The following is a 12,671-nucleotide window of genomic DNA, read 5'->3' on the forward strand; positions in this document are numbered from 1 at the left end:
ATTAACACCCAGAGCAGTGACCCCTTTCCCACAGTGTTAGCTATGTCTGTCCTGAGGACCTTGAGAATATTCATGGGGAGCAGATATTCTTGTTGATCTCCTGGATACCGGGTAATAAGAGGAGCAGGAAGGGCTGTGTGAACAGTGCAGATAAGCTCAATGAAGAATTTTTGAGCCAAATAAAGGCTTTTCTTACTTTTTCCCCACCCTTGGGGGATTTATGAAACTAAGGGTGTCTAGCTGTGGGGCTGAGGACAATGTATACTCTCATCTCTGAGATCGTGATTTCAGTGGTCATTTTCCTGACAGAAAACCAGTTATGTGAGGCTGAGGTTGTGGATACAGTGTTGAGGATCCAACCTTAGATGCCCAGAAGTAATGAAGCCATGTAGGAGAAATACATTTTCACCTAGCAGAATTCGTTTGCTTGAGTTATTCAACAATTCACCTGTGTGGCATATGCTCTTGAACTACAGGATATAGTTCTCAATTATTTTATTTTATATGTAAGGGTGTTTCATCTGTGTGTTTTTCTTTGTACCATGTGCATGACTGGTACCTGAGGACCAAACAAGGGCATCAGACTCCCTAGAACTGGAGTTGTGGGCATTTGTGGGCAGATTTGTAGGTGCTGGGGATCGAACCAATGTCTACCGGAATAGCAGCCAGTGCTCTCAACATCTGAGCCATCTCTCCAGCCCTGCATTAGTGTTTGAGGTAGAATTCTACTGTGAAAGTGGCCTAGAGACTCTCAAGCTGTTTGATACACAAAATGCAAAGAGGAGGTAAATTAGCAAATATACTCTATAAAATGTCTAACCAAGGAGTCAGGAAATTATGGGATTGAGCGGAGAAGCATCCTCTCCTTTGTAAAATGTTATCGCTTCTTTAGCCTTCAGGTAAACTGAGTTCCTTTATACTCAGGTAGGTTTGATTGCTCTTTCATGTGGGGGTTAAGATCATGGGTCAGATAGAGCCATTTTGGGCTTGGCTGTTGTCTTTTCTATTTTGCCCCGCCCTCTTTCTTGGCAGTCTCGGGTCTAATGTCTTATTTTGGCTCTAGGAACTGTACATATGGTTTGCATGAATATTCTTGTCTTACACTTGTCTGTGAACCTGTCATGGGGAAGTGAGAAGGGCAGAAGTCATAGTCAGACGCCTCAAGTCCAAGGCAAATGGACTTACCCCTAACGTCATGCCTGATCTCCACGCTAAGGAAAACCAGACTCATGGGCAGCTGTTGTCATTATCTCCTTATGCTTCTGAAAATCCACTCACTCTGCATATTCGCTAGTTCTCCTATTCAGATATGATAATTCCCCTTAGAGAAAAACAGGGATTTTTTTTAAAAAAGAAAACAAATAGAAGCTTAGTATAAATAATGCTGTTCTAGATGGCCTAGTAATTATGTTTGGGCTTTATTATAGGTTTTGTGCAACAGTTTACTTAAATTTCAGTTGTAATTCCTAAGCCACTCTGTCCTAATTTTTCCAACCCTCACAGTCACATGAAAGATGGTTTATTAGTTCTTTTCCATAACTAATGCTTCTTTCAAAGTTTTGTATAACACAATTGTGTTCTGTTGCTCAGTGAGTTCTCTACAGTCACTAACACAGAGGTAGAGTCTTTGTCAACCAATGAGAAATCACAGTAGGTGAAAAACACAGGGTGTCTAAGACTCTGTCTCAATCCACAGCAATCCACTGTAAGATCAGTCTTGAACTTGGGCACCTTCATTTTGACCTCATAAAATTTGTTATCAGCTGCCCACTCTGGTGGTTGGGTTTTAAAAAGAATCTGCATCTTGTTGGGGAAACAAATCAACACAGAAGGTGCTTAGCTTCAATTGTCAGTTTGATACAACTTGGGATCACTGGGAAACAGAGTCTCTGTGAGGTATTGACTATATTGGGTAGCCGTGTGAGTGTGCTTGGGGAAACAGACATGGCAAGTTAACTGAGGTGCATGGGTCTATGCCACTTTGGGGAGCACCAATCCCTGCGCAGGTGTCCTGGAATGTGAAATAGTGGAGAAATTAAGCCACACATCAGCAAGCGAGCAAGCATAGATGCATGTGTTTATTTTTACTCTTACCATATGACTAGATATTTGGAGTTTCTTCCTCAGTTTCCCAAAATGAAGGGCAGTAATCTGGAATCATAAGCTGGAGAAAGCCCCTTTCTCCCCTAAGCTGTCTTTTGACAGGACATCTTATCACAAAACAAGTCAAGGCAGAGCAGCACACTAGGGAAATTATGCCATTTTCAGTGTTAGTTAGTAACATGTCCATGAAGTACATTCTTATTCCTATTTTATAAATGCAGGGGAATCTGGGAGTGAAAGAAATTAATCTGCTATATGATGTCTATAGACTGCCAAAGTCTGTGTTTGTTTCTCCATGTCACATAGGACAGAAGACAACAATAGATGACTTAGGCATTGATGTTTTATACTAACGTAACCCTCCACTGGCTTAAAACAAAGTCACCATTCCTTACAGGCTATCTGGCTCAGCGAAGGACATGAGTATATGTGGCCACTTTTCAAATTCTCTCTTTTAAAAACTGACATTATATAAATATTTACCATCCCATTAACTGGGTAGTTCAGAGACTATAAAGAACACAGAATGATTTTTGCCTTGGGGGCTACTTTTGTTGTGACTGACGAAAACATTGTGATAAGTTAAATTTCATTTGGAACATAAACAAACCGAAAAGTCCAGACAATAGAGGCTGGTACTGACTCTCAGAGGAAAGCTAATTCAACCAAGTGTCTGGAACACAATGAACATACCGTCCTGACCTCCAGCCATCTGTTGGCAGCTGAGAGAAATAAGTAGGCAATGTTGTTTGTGTCTGTCAGCTCTAGCATGCGTTGCTTGAATCTGGTTTCATGCCTGCAAAAAACAAAAAACCACAATGATGCTAGCCACCTAGCAGGAGAAGTAGTAAAAAAGCCAGACATGCTTAACTACCACACAGTTTGCTCAACAGAGTGACACGTGGATGGGACGGACGAGTGGTAATAAGTGAGCTCCAGAGCCACCCTGCCGCGTTCTGGATGGAGCCCAAGACGACAAGTGTTTGCTCTCTTTTCATGCCCCAACTAGGAATAGAAGCCGTTGCATGGCAAACCTTTACGAAAGGGTACTTCACAATTCTGCAAGATTGGAGGAGCCATGTAAACAAGACCTGACCTATGTCACAAGGGCTACAGAAATCACAATATCTCCTACTTTCACTTGAAGCATTTATTTAATTTTCAAAATGCTATTGAGTTGGGCTGGATGAGAACTGGTGAAGACAGAAAGCTGGGCATCTATAGCAGGTAAACATATTCCTTCGTGCTCATAGGGTCATTGTCAGCAGACCCTGTGCTGAGCCGTTCATCTTCAAGGTCCCTTGTTGTGGGATTTCAATCCCTTTAGCCAATGGCCTTGGGGATTACAAATCCTAAGGCCTGGTTTTGACTGCAGATGTGACAATTTAGAAGTTCGGGCTCATCCTCTCAGTCGGTTGTGGTGGTGCACGATGATGGCAGGATTTGTTGAAGGAGGCAGGAGCACAAGAAAGCAGGACCCTCTCCTTAAGCTTATTAATTGTCAAATCTGCAGATAAGTATCTTTAGGGATGAAGCTGAGCTTCTCAGGTAAACAAGGCATTGTAAGTACCCCAAGTGACATGAAAGAAAGTCTGCCATCATCCAGGGCTGGGCAGGGTTCTCATTCTAATGGTCATGGTAATAGAGGGATAGATCCATGAAAAACTAAGCTCATCCTTGCTGTTCAACATAATCAAATAAAGTTCTGTATAGTCTGTTTTATGAGCAGAACTAGAAACAGCCTTCACGGAAGCATATATTGTGTATAAGCGTGTTTCACCCTACATCCCAATCTTATGCACTACCATGCATCAAGAATACATGAAGTAAATAAATGATAATAAATCTCAGTCACCACAAAAAAAAGAATACATGAAGTGTAAATTTTTTAAGAAACCAAGAAGAACCTTATGTACTTGAACATCAGCGGTTTGATTTCACAGACATACATGCTGAAGAGCATCTTTTCTAAATAGCAAAAGTATCCATATTTTGAAATTATTTTCCTCGAATAATGGAAACAAGAGAGGGCTGGAAAACAACTGGTTTGAACGTTGGTTACACGCCCAGTTGAGTTTGCTTCTTCCCTTTCTGTGGCCATGGCTGCTCTGACATAACCCATCCAAGGGTCATTTTTGTAAGGAATTTCTGACCCACTAGTAAGTCTCGTTTCCTAAGAGGCCCCCACTCCTGTAAAATCTTCCAGTAAAATTGCAAAACTTAAATAACTCATCACTTGTATCCCAAGAACAGAGAAGTCCTGGGTGGGGTAGTTTTTGGCCCACCATCAGAGTCCATTCAGGCCAATATAAAGCAGATACTTGGTATCTCTCCAATCAAGCTGATCATTCCAGAATGCCAAGCCAGATAGATAATTTGGTCAGACAGCAATGTCTGCTCTACAGTGATCAGATAATTTGGGAGTGAGAGCCAAACCATTACTTCACTTTGAGTTATGTAGCCTTGAACTAAATGCCACGTCCAGGGGGACCTGTGCTGAAGAACAGCAGCACTATGGCTTGGGACTAAGCCGTTCAAGGAACACATCTGCCTTCCAGATGACCTTGACAGGTGACTATAGTGAATTACTAATCCGTGAAGGGCGTAGGAGGTTGTAGGATTACAGCAACAGGGGCGACAAACTGTGAAGAATTTTTTGTAAGGGTCACACTTCGGTGCATGCCAGGGGCATGTCAGGTGGAAGTGCTTGCTAGGGAGACGTCGGCTGTATTTCCATCTATTTACTCAATGCATTTAGTCAGTGGTTGTTCTCCACACTGTGCTAGATTCCGGAGACACCAAATGTCTTTCTCAGGATGGGAGAAACTGTACTAGTGAGGCTGGTGCAGCTGGGAACCTTCCTTTAACAGCCCCAAGAACATAAAGGGGAAATGTACATTGCAAGATCTGAATAGGGTACCCTAGGTAGGGGATGGGGAGAGGGAAGGCTTAAGCCAGGCTTTGCAGAGCACAGGGAAGATACCCAGTGTGGTTTTAGGGGATGACATTGGGCTCCTCAGGTGAACAAGGCATTGTAAGTATCCGAATGACAAGAGACAACACAGAAGTGAGGAAATCCAGTGCCTTCCTGGACGGGGTAGGTTTCTCTCCCCACTGGACAAACGCATCCAGGAGGCTCAAAGCTTGGGAGTCATATTCTAAATGAAAAACTAATCCTTGGTTCTGTCAGCATGCTCACTCTGGGACCTTCTTCCTGCTGTGGTTGTGGAGTTTCATCTCCAACACTCCACACGTTTGTAGGGAACTGGCAACAGTCTGAAGCAGCAGGGAGAAGGAGGGGTGAAATGCCATGAGCATTCTTTCTCTGTTTCTATTTGGCAAGAAACCCGCTGTTTTCCTAATGGAAACTTTGACACACTCAGCCTGTATCTTTTCATTCTCATCCAGCCCATCTTCTGAACATTCTTAGACCTTTATTTTGTCAGACAGAAAAATAATAATAAAGCAATGGCAAAGGTCACTGACAACTTAGTCTAATTTAGCTGCAATATTTTCCTTGTAAATGATTAGAGGTTCACTGCTTCGTGTGAGTGCACCCTGAGTCCTGAGAGCAGAGAGAACACAAGATCCAATCAGTAAAGATGACTCTGAGAGAGAGAGATGGCCCAGGGAACACTGAGTAGACATGGAAAGAAGCAGATATGGGAAATCATGTGCACTTGTAGTTAACCCTCCAGCCCTCCAAATTCTGACTTCAGTTCTGTTCTTGTTAAGGTCATCACTAGCACTGGAGTTTCTTATCCAGAGAACACCTTTATTTCTTTGTATTCTTTTGTGTTTTTATCACTGTTGTCCATTCAAATTTTTAACAAGTTCACTTGTCTGATTGGAGTCAAAAACCATTATTTTTCAAGCTGCACAGAACCTTTCTGATCAATTCTTTATTTTTGTGAAATTATCAGGTAATTAAACACTTCCCACTGTCCTGAGCTTTTACCTCTTTATGTGGTTTAGGTTCTCATCTGGTCTGAATTGCTCTCCCTTGGTAGGAAGATGAGATATTCTCTAAGAAGTGGTATTTGGCCTTATTTCATGTCTAAAGTCTTTGAAAAGGAGGACCAGTCCATCACAATGATGCATCTTATAATACTATTGTCCCAACAGCCTCCTAGCATCTTCTTACCTCTAGCCTCAGCCATCCTGATTAATCCTTTATGAGTCAGTTATTCTAATTAATACAACTTTGATTAGATCAGTTTCCTGTTGAGATTCTTCAATAACTCCACAACACAGAAAGAATAAAGTCCAAGTTCCATACAGAGGCCCTCATTCAATATCTGTTAGCATCATCCCCCTTGTGTTCAAACTTCATGGTGATGACCTCCATCACTGTGTTCATTTAATACTCCGTTGGATTTTTACATGAAATAGAAATCTTCATGCCTTTTTCTCTGAATGCACTGTCCACTTTCCTTCCAGCTCAACTGTTCTTCATTCAAAGGCCCATTGTCCTATAGGTGCTTCCATCTTGTTTAAATACAAGGTGCCTACCCAACCCTTTGAAACAGTTGTCTGTGTAGTGACTCCATAGATGTCACTATACTGTTATCTTTGTCTTTAAACCCTCTCTCTTGTGTGGTGACTCCGTAGGATGGAGCCTACACTAGCCCACTAGTTGACTGTATAGACATTTGCCAAATCACTGTAAGCTCACTATGAAAACAAAATCCTGCTCTCTCAGAACTCATTTTGTAGTCAGAAGAGATTGAATAATTAACATGCAAATGTTTTTAATAAAACAGATAATGAAAATATACTCATATAAATACTCATAAAGGAAATAAAATAAGGTCATATGTTATTGGGGTGAAAATAAATGGCCACATATATTCAGTTTTTTACTAATCTACATCTAGAATAGTACTTGGTGTGTATTAACTATTAAAATAAATATTTCCATACAAACTAATTAGAAAAGACTTACTTGATGTCAACAGTAATCATTAATGCTATATTTGTTAATGGTCTCTACTGAGTACTATTAGACTATAAATTTGATGTCAGTATCTATATATTCAATACCAATAAATAACATTGAAATTCCCAGGATGTGAAATATGGGTGGGGTAAATTAAACTCACATAGTTTCAGGTAGCAATCCTATCATACATCACGCTGTGGAAAGTTGCACCTTCACGTTCTGCCCTATAACCCATTTCTACCTTCTTAACATAAACTTCTGAGGCTGGAGAAATCTATGATTGAAGTCGGTGCATATTTGTAATAGGGTTGAGAAAAGATATAGTGCTTTAAAACATAAACTTTCCAGAGCAAAGGAAATGCACAGTAACACCACTTTTGTGATCTAACCTCAGGAAAATGGAGCCAGCTTCATGGAAGCTTAGGTTATTACTGTTCACAAACATCAAGAAACATGGGTTGCTTTCTTTGTTGTTTGCTTTGTTATATTTTTGACATATGGTCTCACAGATTTCAGGTTGACCTTGAACTTAGGAAGCTTAGAATTGCTGTAGAAATTCCTACAGCCAGTATCCTTTAAGTTACCCATCCTCTTGGGAGTGGCCTCTTATACTATATATGCTGAGGTAAAGCACATGTCCAGCTGCTCTTCTGGCAGCGTGATTCAGTTCCTGTTCCCTGTTCATGCAGAGGACTGTAATCTGTGGGTCTACCCCTAAATAAATAACACACTATTATACTCCATTCTGAACTAGCGTGGAATTTCTTTTAAGCATCCATCTTCATCTGGCACCCCACGTGGATCTGAACTCCACACCTACCAAGTAGACTGGCGTAAGGGCCTAACCTGCCCACAGTTCAGAAAGTCTTCCACCCCCACCAGCCTGGCTTGCATTTACCTAAGCGGATTTTTGTAAAACCTCCACCACAGTGAAGCTAACTGCTTGTGGTGACTTGGAAATTTCCCAAGCTTTTGCACACCCCCCTGCCACTGCCACATTCCCTGCCACGTTTGTTCTCTGCCACACGGCAACTTGCACAGCTTCTGGTTTGTACTCCCCATTCTTGAGTCCTGGGCTTCTTGCTCTGTGTACAGAATTGATTTAATTGCTTTTAATTTGTCAAGCAAAGAATATTTCTTACTATTTAACCAGAACCAAGGTGAAAAAATCAAAGCAGCTCAGGACTGTTCATGGCACCAGGTTATGCCACTAGTCGCGACTCTGCAACCATGACACCGGCTGGACAATAAAAATTATTACACCTAAAACAATTTACCAGACCTTATGACAGGTAATTAATATAGCAATAAACTTGAAAGTCATATAATGGCAGACAACATTACCATTGAAAGTTTTAGTAACTTTTTTTGTTAATACTATGGATTGTATTCTGCAAGACTTATATGGTTATTGTGATACATCCATTTATTGGATATTGGGACACAGTTTTTTCTTCATATTATATCCTTAAGAAAATGGTTTGATAACAGAGTAAATAATGAGGGATTTTTAGAAATGATACAGTCTTTACAGACTAATAATGAACAGCTAGCTGACAGGATTAATACCATCGAAAATCAAAAGTTACCTGAAAAAATTAAATCCATCTCAAAGGATACTGAGAAGTTATCTGAACAAATTCATACTGTTGAATTTGACAATCAAAAAGTAGTTTAAAAGTTATAATAGGTTAGCAGATAGAGTTTCTCTCCAGGAATGCATCTACATGCTATCCAAATAATGTCCAAGGAAGAGGTGTTATCTTTAAAGGAAAAAATTTCAGGCCTTGGAAGCAGAATGAGGACCCGAGGCTAGGTGCTTCAATGAAATCACAAGAAATATATACAGGCTAGGAGAGTCAGGCTTTCCAAAGATAATAGAAAAATGATTTGAAATGATTAAGGAAATTATTGGAGCTGATGTGCAGGGGGCAAAAAAAGATACAAGGACAAGATTTAGCTTGGACAAGTTAAAAGGACAAGTAGCTGTCAGACACGACTTACCCAGGGTTTTAGCTTTTTACCCTGCAATCTACTCTGACAAAACATAAAGTTCTAAAGGCCCAAAAGGATCCAAAGAAGGTAGATGGATACCTGTAGGAATGAATGATCTAAAAGAATTAAGTAAGCAATAGTAACTTATGGCTTTCATTTTGCATTTGTTAGGGAGATGGTAAAGACATGGGTTTCTAGCATTAAAGCAACAGCACACAACTGGATTCAGTTAGTGTCAGCAAACAGTTCTGCATGAAGGGCCTCAACTGATGTTTAAATGTTATTTCAGAGAAGATGGTAAAATTTTTAGAACAACAGGTGAAAGCAAAAAAAAACTTGGGACTTTCCCAAAATCAAATTCTTGGTGAGGGCACTTATGTTGACCCACAGACTCAAGCTCTTTATGATGAACAAATCTTGTCCCTATGCCACAAAGCAACCTTAAATGCTTGGTACAGGATTCAAGAACTTGGAAAACAAATTGAATCATATACTAGGGTTAAATAGGGCCAGAGAGAACCCTTTAGTAACTTTTTACAAAGACTAACTAAGACTGTACAAATAGAAGTAACAGACCCAGATGGTAGACGAGTACTTATTGAATCTCTGGCTTTTGAAAATGCCAACTTAGAATTAAAAAAAAAAAATACTTGGGCCTTTAAAGGTTAGATGAGCACCAATGGATAAATGGATCCTTCATACAATGAACATTGAGACATTTGACTATAATATTGAATCTTGGGTAGGAGAAGCAATTTCCAAAGGAATGAAGAGACATCAAAATGCCAAATGTTTTTATTGTGGTAGAATAGGACATCTTATCTCATATGGGTCTGCCAGGTCCTCTAGCACAAGATAATGCAGAAATTGATCAATTACTGATTGGAAGTGTGTTGAAGGCCTCAGAATTCTGTAAGAAACATCATGCCAATAGCAAAGGTTTAAAGAAAGAGTTTTCTATTACATGGCAACAAGCTAAGGAGATTATAAAGAGATGTCCTACTTGCTCTTTCTTTAACTAAACATGACTACCTCCAGAGACTAACCCAAAGGGTATTCAAAAAAATAAATCTGGCAGATGGATATGTTCTACTTTGCAGAATTTGGAAAATTAAAATATGTACATCACACCATTGACAATTATTCAGGTTTTCAATGGGCAACTGCTCTGAGCTCAGAAAAGGCTAATTTAGTAATCCCACATTTATTAGAAGTTATGGCCATCACGGGTATACGTGCACAAATAAAGACAGATAATGGTCCAGCATATGTCTCTATGAAAATGAAGCATTTTTTGCTTAATATAATATAAAACATATTACAGGTATACCATACAATCCTATAGGTCAAGCAGTTATAGAAAGATCAAATCAAACTATAAATGATATGTTAAACAAACAGAAAGGGATGGAAAATACTCCCAGAAATAGATTACATAATGCTTCATTAACTTTGAATTTTCTTAATGCTAATGAGAAAGGTATATTGGTTTGGAAGTGTCACCCCAGCCTGCCAAGCACTTGAACTCCAAATTTCAACCTGCCACGTGCTTGGACTTTAAGTACCAGCCTTCCAAGCACTTAGACTCCAACTCCCAGCCTGCCAAGCACTGACTCCTCCCAGAGGGGGGGTCAGGACCACTAAATACCACTGGGTATTTAGGCTTGTGCCGAGAAAAGGAACAGGTCATTTTGGATTCGGGTGTGCGGTCTCTCTGTCTTCCCCCTGCCATGCTCCCGGTTACCTGGGAGTGTGCTGTCTATTAAACTCAGACATTTAATTTGGTTCAATCTGATCTGATTGGATTCCTTTGTGCTGGCAGAGAGGCTTTTCTTAGCAAAAGGGACAACAGCAGGAGAAAGACATTAGATAATAGAAAAGTCTCTGAATTAAATCAGCTGTTTTATTTTAAGGATGTGCTGACCTCACAATGAGAACCAGGAGATGTGCTGTTTTGGGGAAGGGGTTTTGCTCTTGTTTCCACAGGAGAAGAAAAGTTATGGATACCATCAAAATTGATAAAGATTGGTGTTGAAAACGAGAAGCAAGACTGACTTACATGTATTATGCCAGTCCTTCCAATGTCTGCGATAAGCAAGACTGACATACATGCATATGTCAATCATTCCAATGGTTGTAATAAGCAAGACTGATCCCCCATTTTTCAGATGAGGAAGTGGAGGCTTTGGAATTAGAAAACCTTGTCTAGACCACACAACCAATTCTTTCCACTCTGTCAATTCATTCTTTACTCTTAAATTGTCACAAGAGAAACTCTAAGCAATGTCCATTGCCATGGGGTAGTTCACTGGGAGAAACAAGTGCACCCCCAGAAGGGGTGGCAGTTAGCTATTATCTGTTGATGGACATTTGTCGATGGATTTTCCCCTTGTGGGCAATTTGAAGATGTGTTACTCACCTGAAGGCCCGGATAGTGGTGAGTCCTTCAGCTGTTTCTGAGAAGTGGCAAAGTAGGGGGAGCTGGGTGCTGTCATCAAGTTCCTGGAGATCCCTAGGACAAAGGCAATGGCATGCGTCACCTGTCTCCAGGACCTGAGGCCATCATTGAACTTGCTAGTCCTCAGACCCCAGTGCTTGTTCTTGTCACCGTTCATCCATGTTCCACCCCCTATCTGTTTGCTCTAAATTGCCATGCTTAAAAGCTTGGTCGAAATGTTTCCCATGCGAATATGACCTATTTGCTCATTATGTACCCCACAGCCAGTGTGTTTTAGCTGTGACATAAGACTTGGAGTTTTGTAGATGCTTTAGATCAAGTGTGGACCAGTAGTCCTATCACGTCCATTCTTTCCTTCATCTTGAGTGTAAGCTGTTGAAGGTTTTGTTAATCGAGTACTTCAGTAAAAGAGTTATCATGACAAAATATAAATGCAAATGCAATAATGGATCAACCTTGATTTAGAATGGATGAATTAGTGAAAAATAATTCTGTGTGTGGGGAGGGTATGGTCTTCTTATTGTCATTGTTTGGAGAGGAAAGTTGGTTTATTGAGAAGGTGTGTAATGTAACCCAAGCTAGCCTTGAACTCACAACATCCCTTGTGATGACCTTATACCCTGGATCCCCCTGTCTGCACCCCACCTCCCAAGTGCATATGAAACCATATCTAGCACAAGGATATAGCCTATAAGTGTGACACTGGACTGTAGAGGATTCTTAACCAAATGAAAAAGTCACTGAACCGAAGTAAACTGATAAGAATTGTCCTGGTGAATGACATAAAGAATAAGAGAGTAACTGAGAGGGGGAGTACAGTTAGAACAGTTTATGGAAGACAGTTTTAAAGTTCTGAGTTAGTTAAGATGCTGATCAATTTGAAAGAAGAGGGTAGAGAGTGACAGTGGGAAGCTGGCTGCCAGAGGGAGCTTCATGAGCTATTGTGGTGCATTAGTTGTACCAAAAGTCACTTGGCCGCTCCCAGCACAACAGACTTAAAAATAGCTGCTACTTACCAGTGTTGAAGGAGAGAGAGAGAGAGAGAGAGAGAGAGAGAGAGAGAGAGAGAGAGAGAGATATTTGTGGATGATAGAGAAAGAAAGAGGATGGATAGATAGATAGATAGATAGATAGATAGATAGATAGATAGATAGATAGATAGATAGATAGATA

General features: G+C 40.4%; 1 protein-coding gene across 1 annotated transcript in view; it reads right to left on the bottom strand.

Annotated features, from left to right (window-relative positions):
• Positions 1–12,671, bottom strand: part of Abcc9 (ATP binding cassette subfamily C member 9) — a 122,649-nt gene that overhangs the window by 19,246 nt on the left and 90,732 nt on the right. The window contains exons 30-31 of the mRNA XM_005364574.3: positions 11,460–11,552; positions 2,797–2,899 (exon numbers count right to left, since the gene is read on the bottom strand). Of these exons, the coding sequence (XP_005364631.1) occupies positions 2,797–2,899; positions 11,460–11,552 (196 nt within the window). The remainder of the gene's footprint in view (positions 1–2,796; positions 2,900–11,459; positions 11,553–12,671) is intronic.

Source organism: Microtus ochrogaster (genome assembly GCF_000317375.1).
Source record: "Microtus ochrogaster isolate Prairie Vole_2 chromosome 14 unlocalized genomic scaffold, MicOch1.0 chr14_random_2, whole genome shotgun sequence".
Taxonomy (NCBI): domain Eukaryota; kingdom Metazoa; phylum Chordata; class Mammalia; order Rodentia; family Cricetidae; genus Microtus; species Microtus ochrogaster.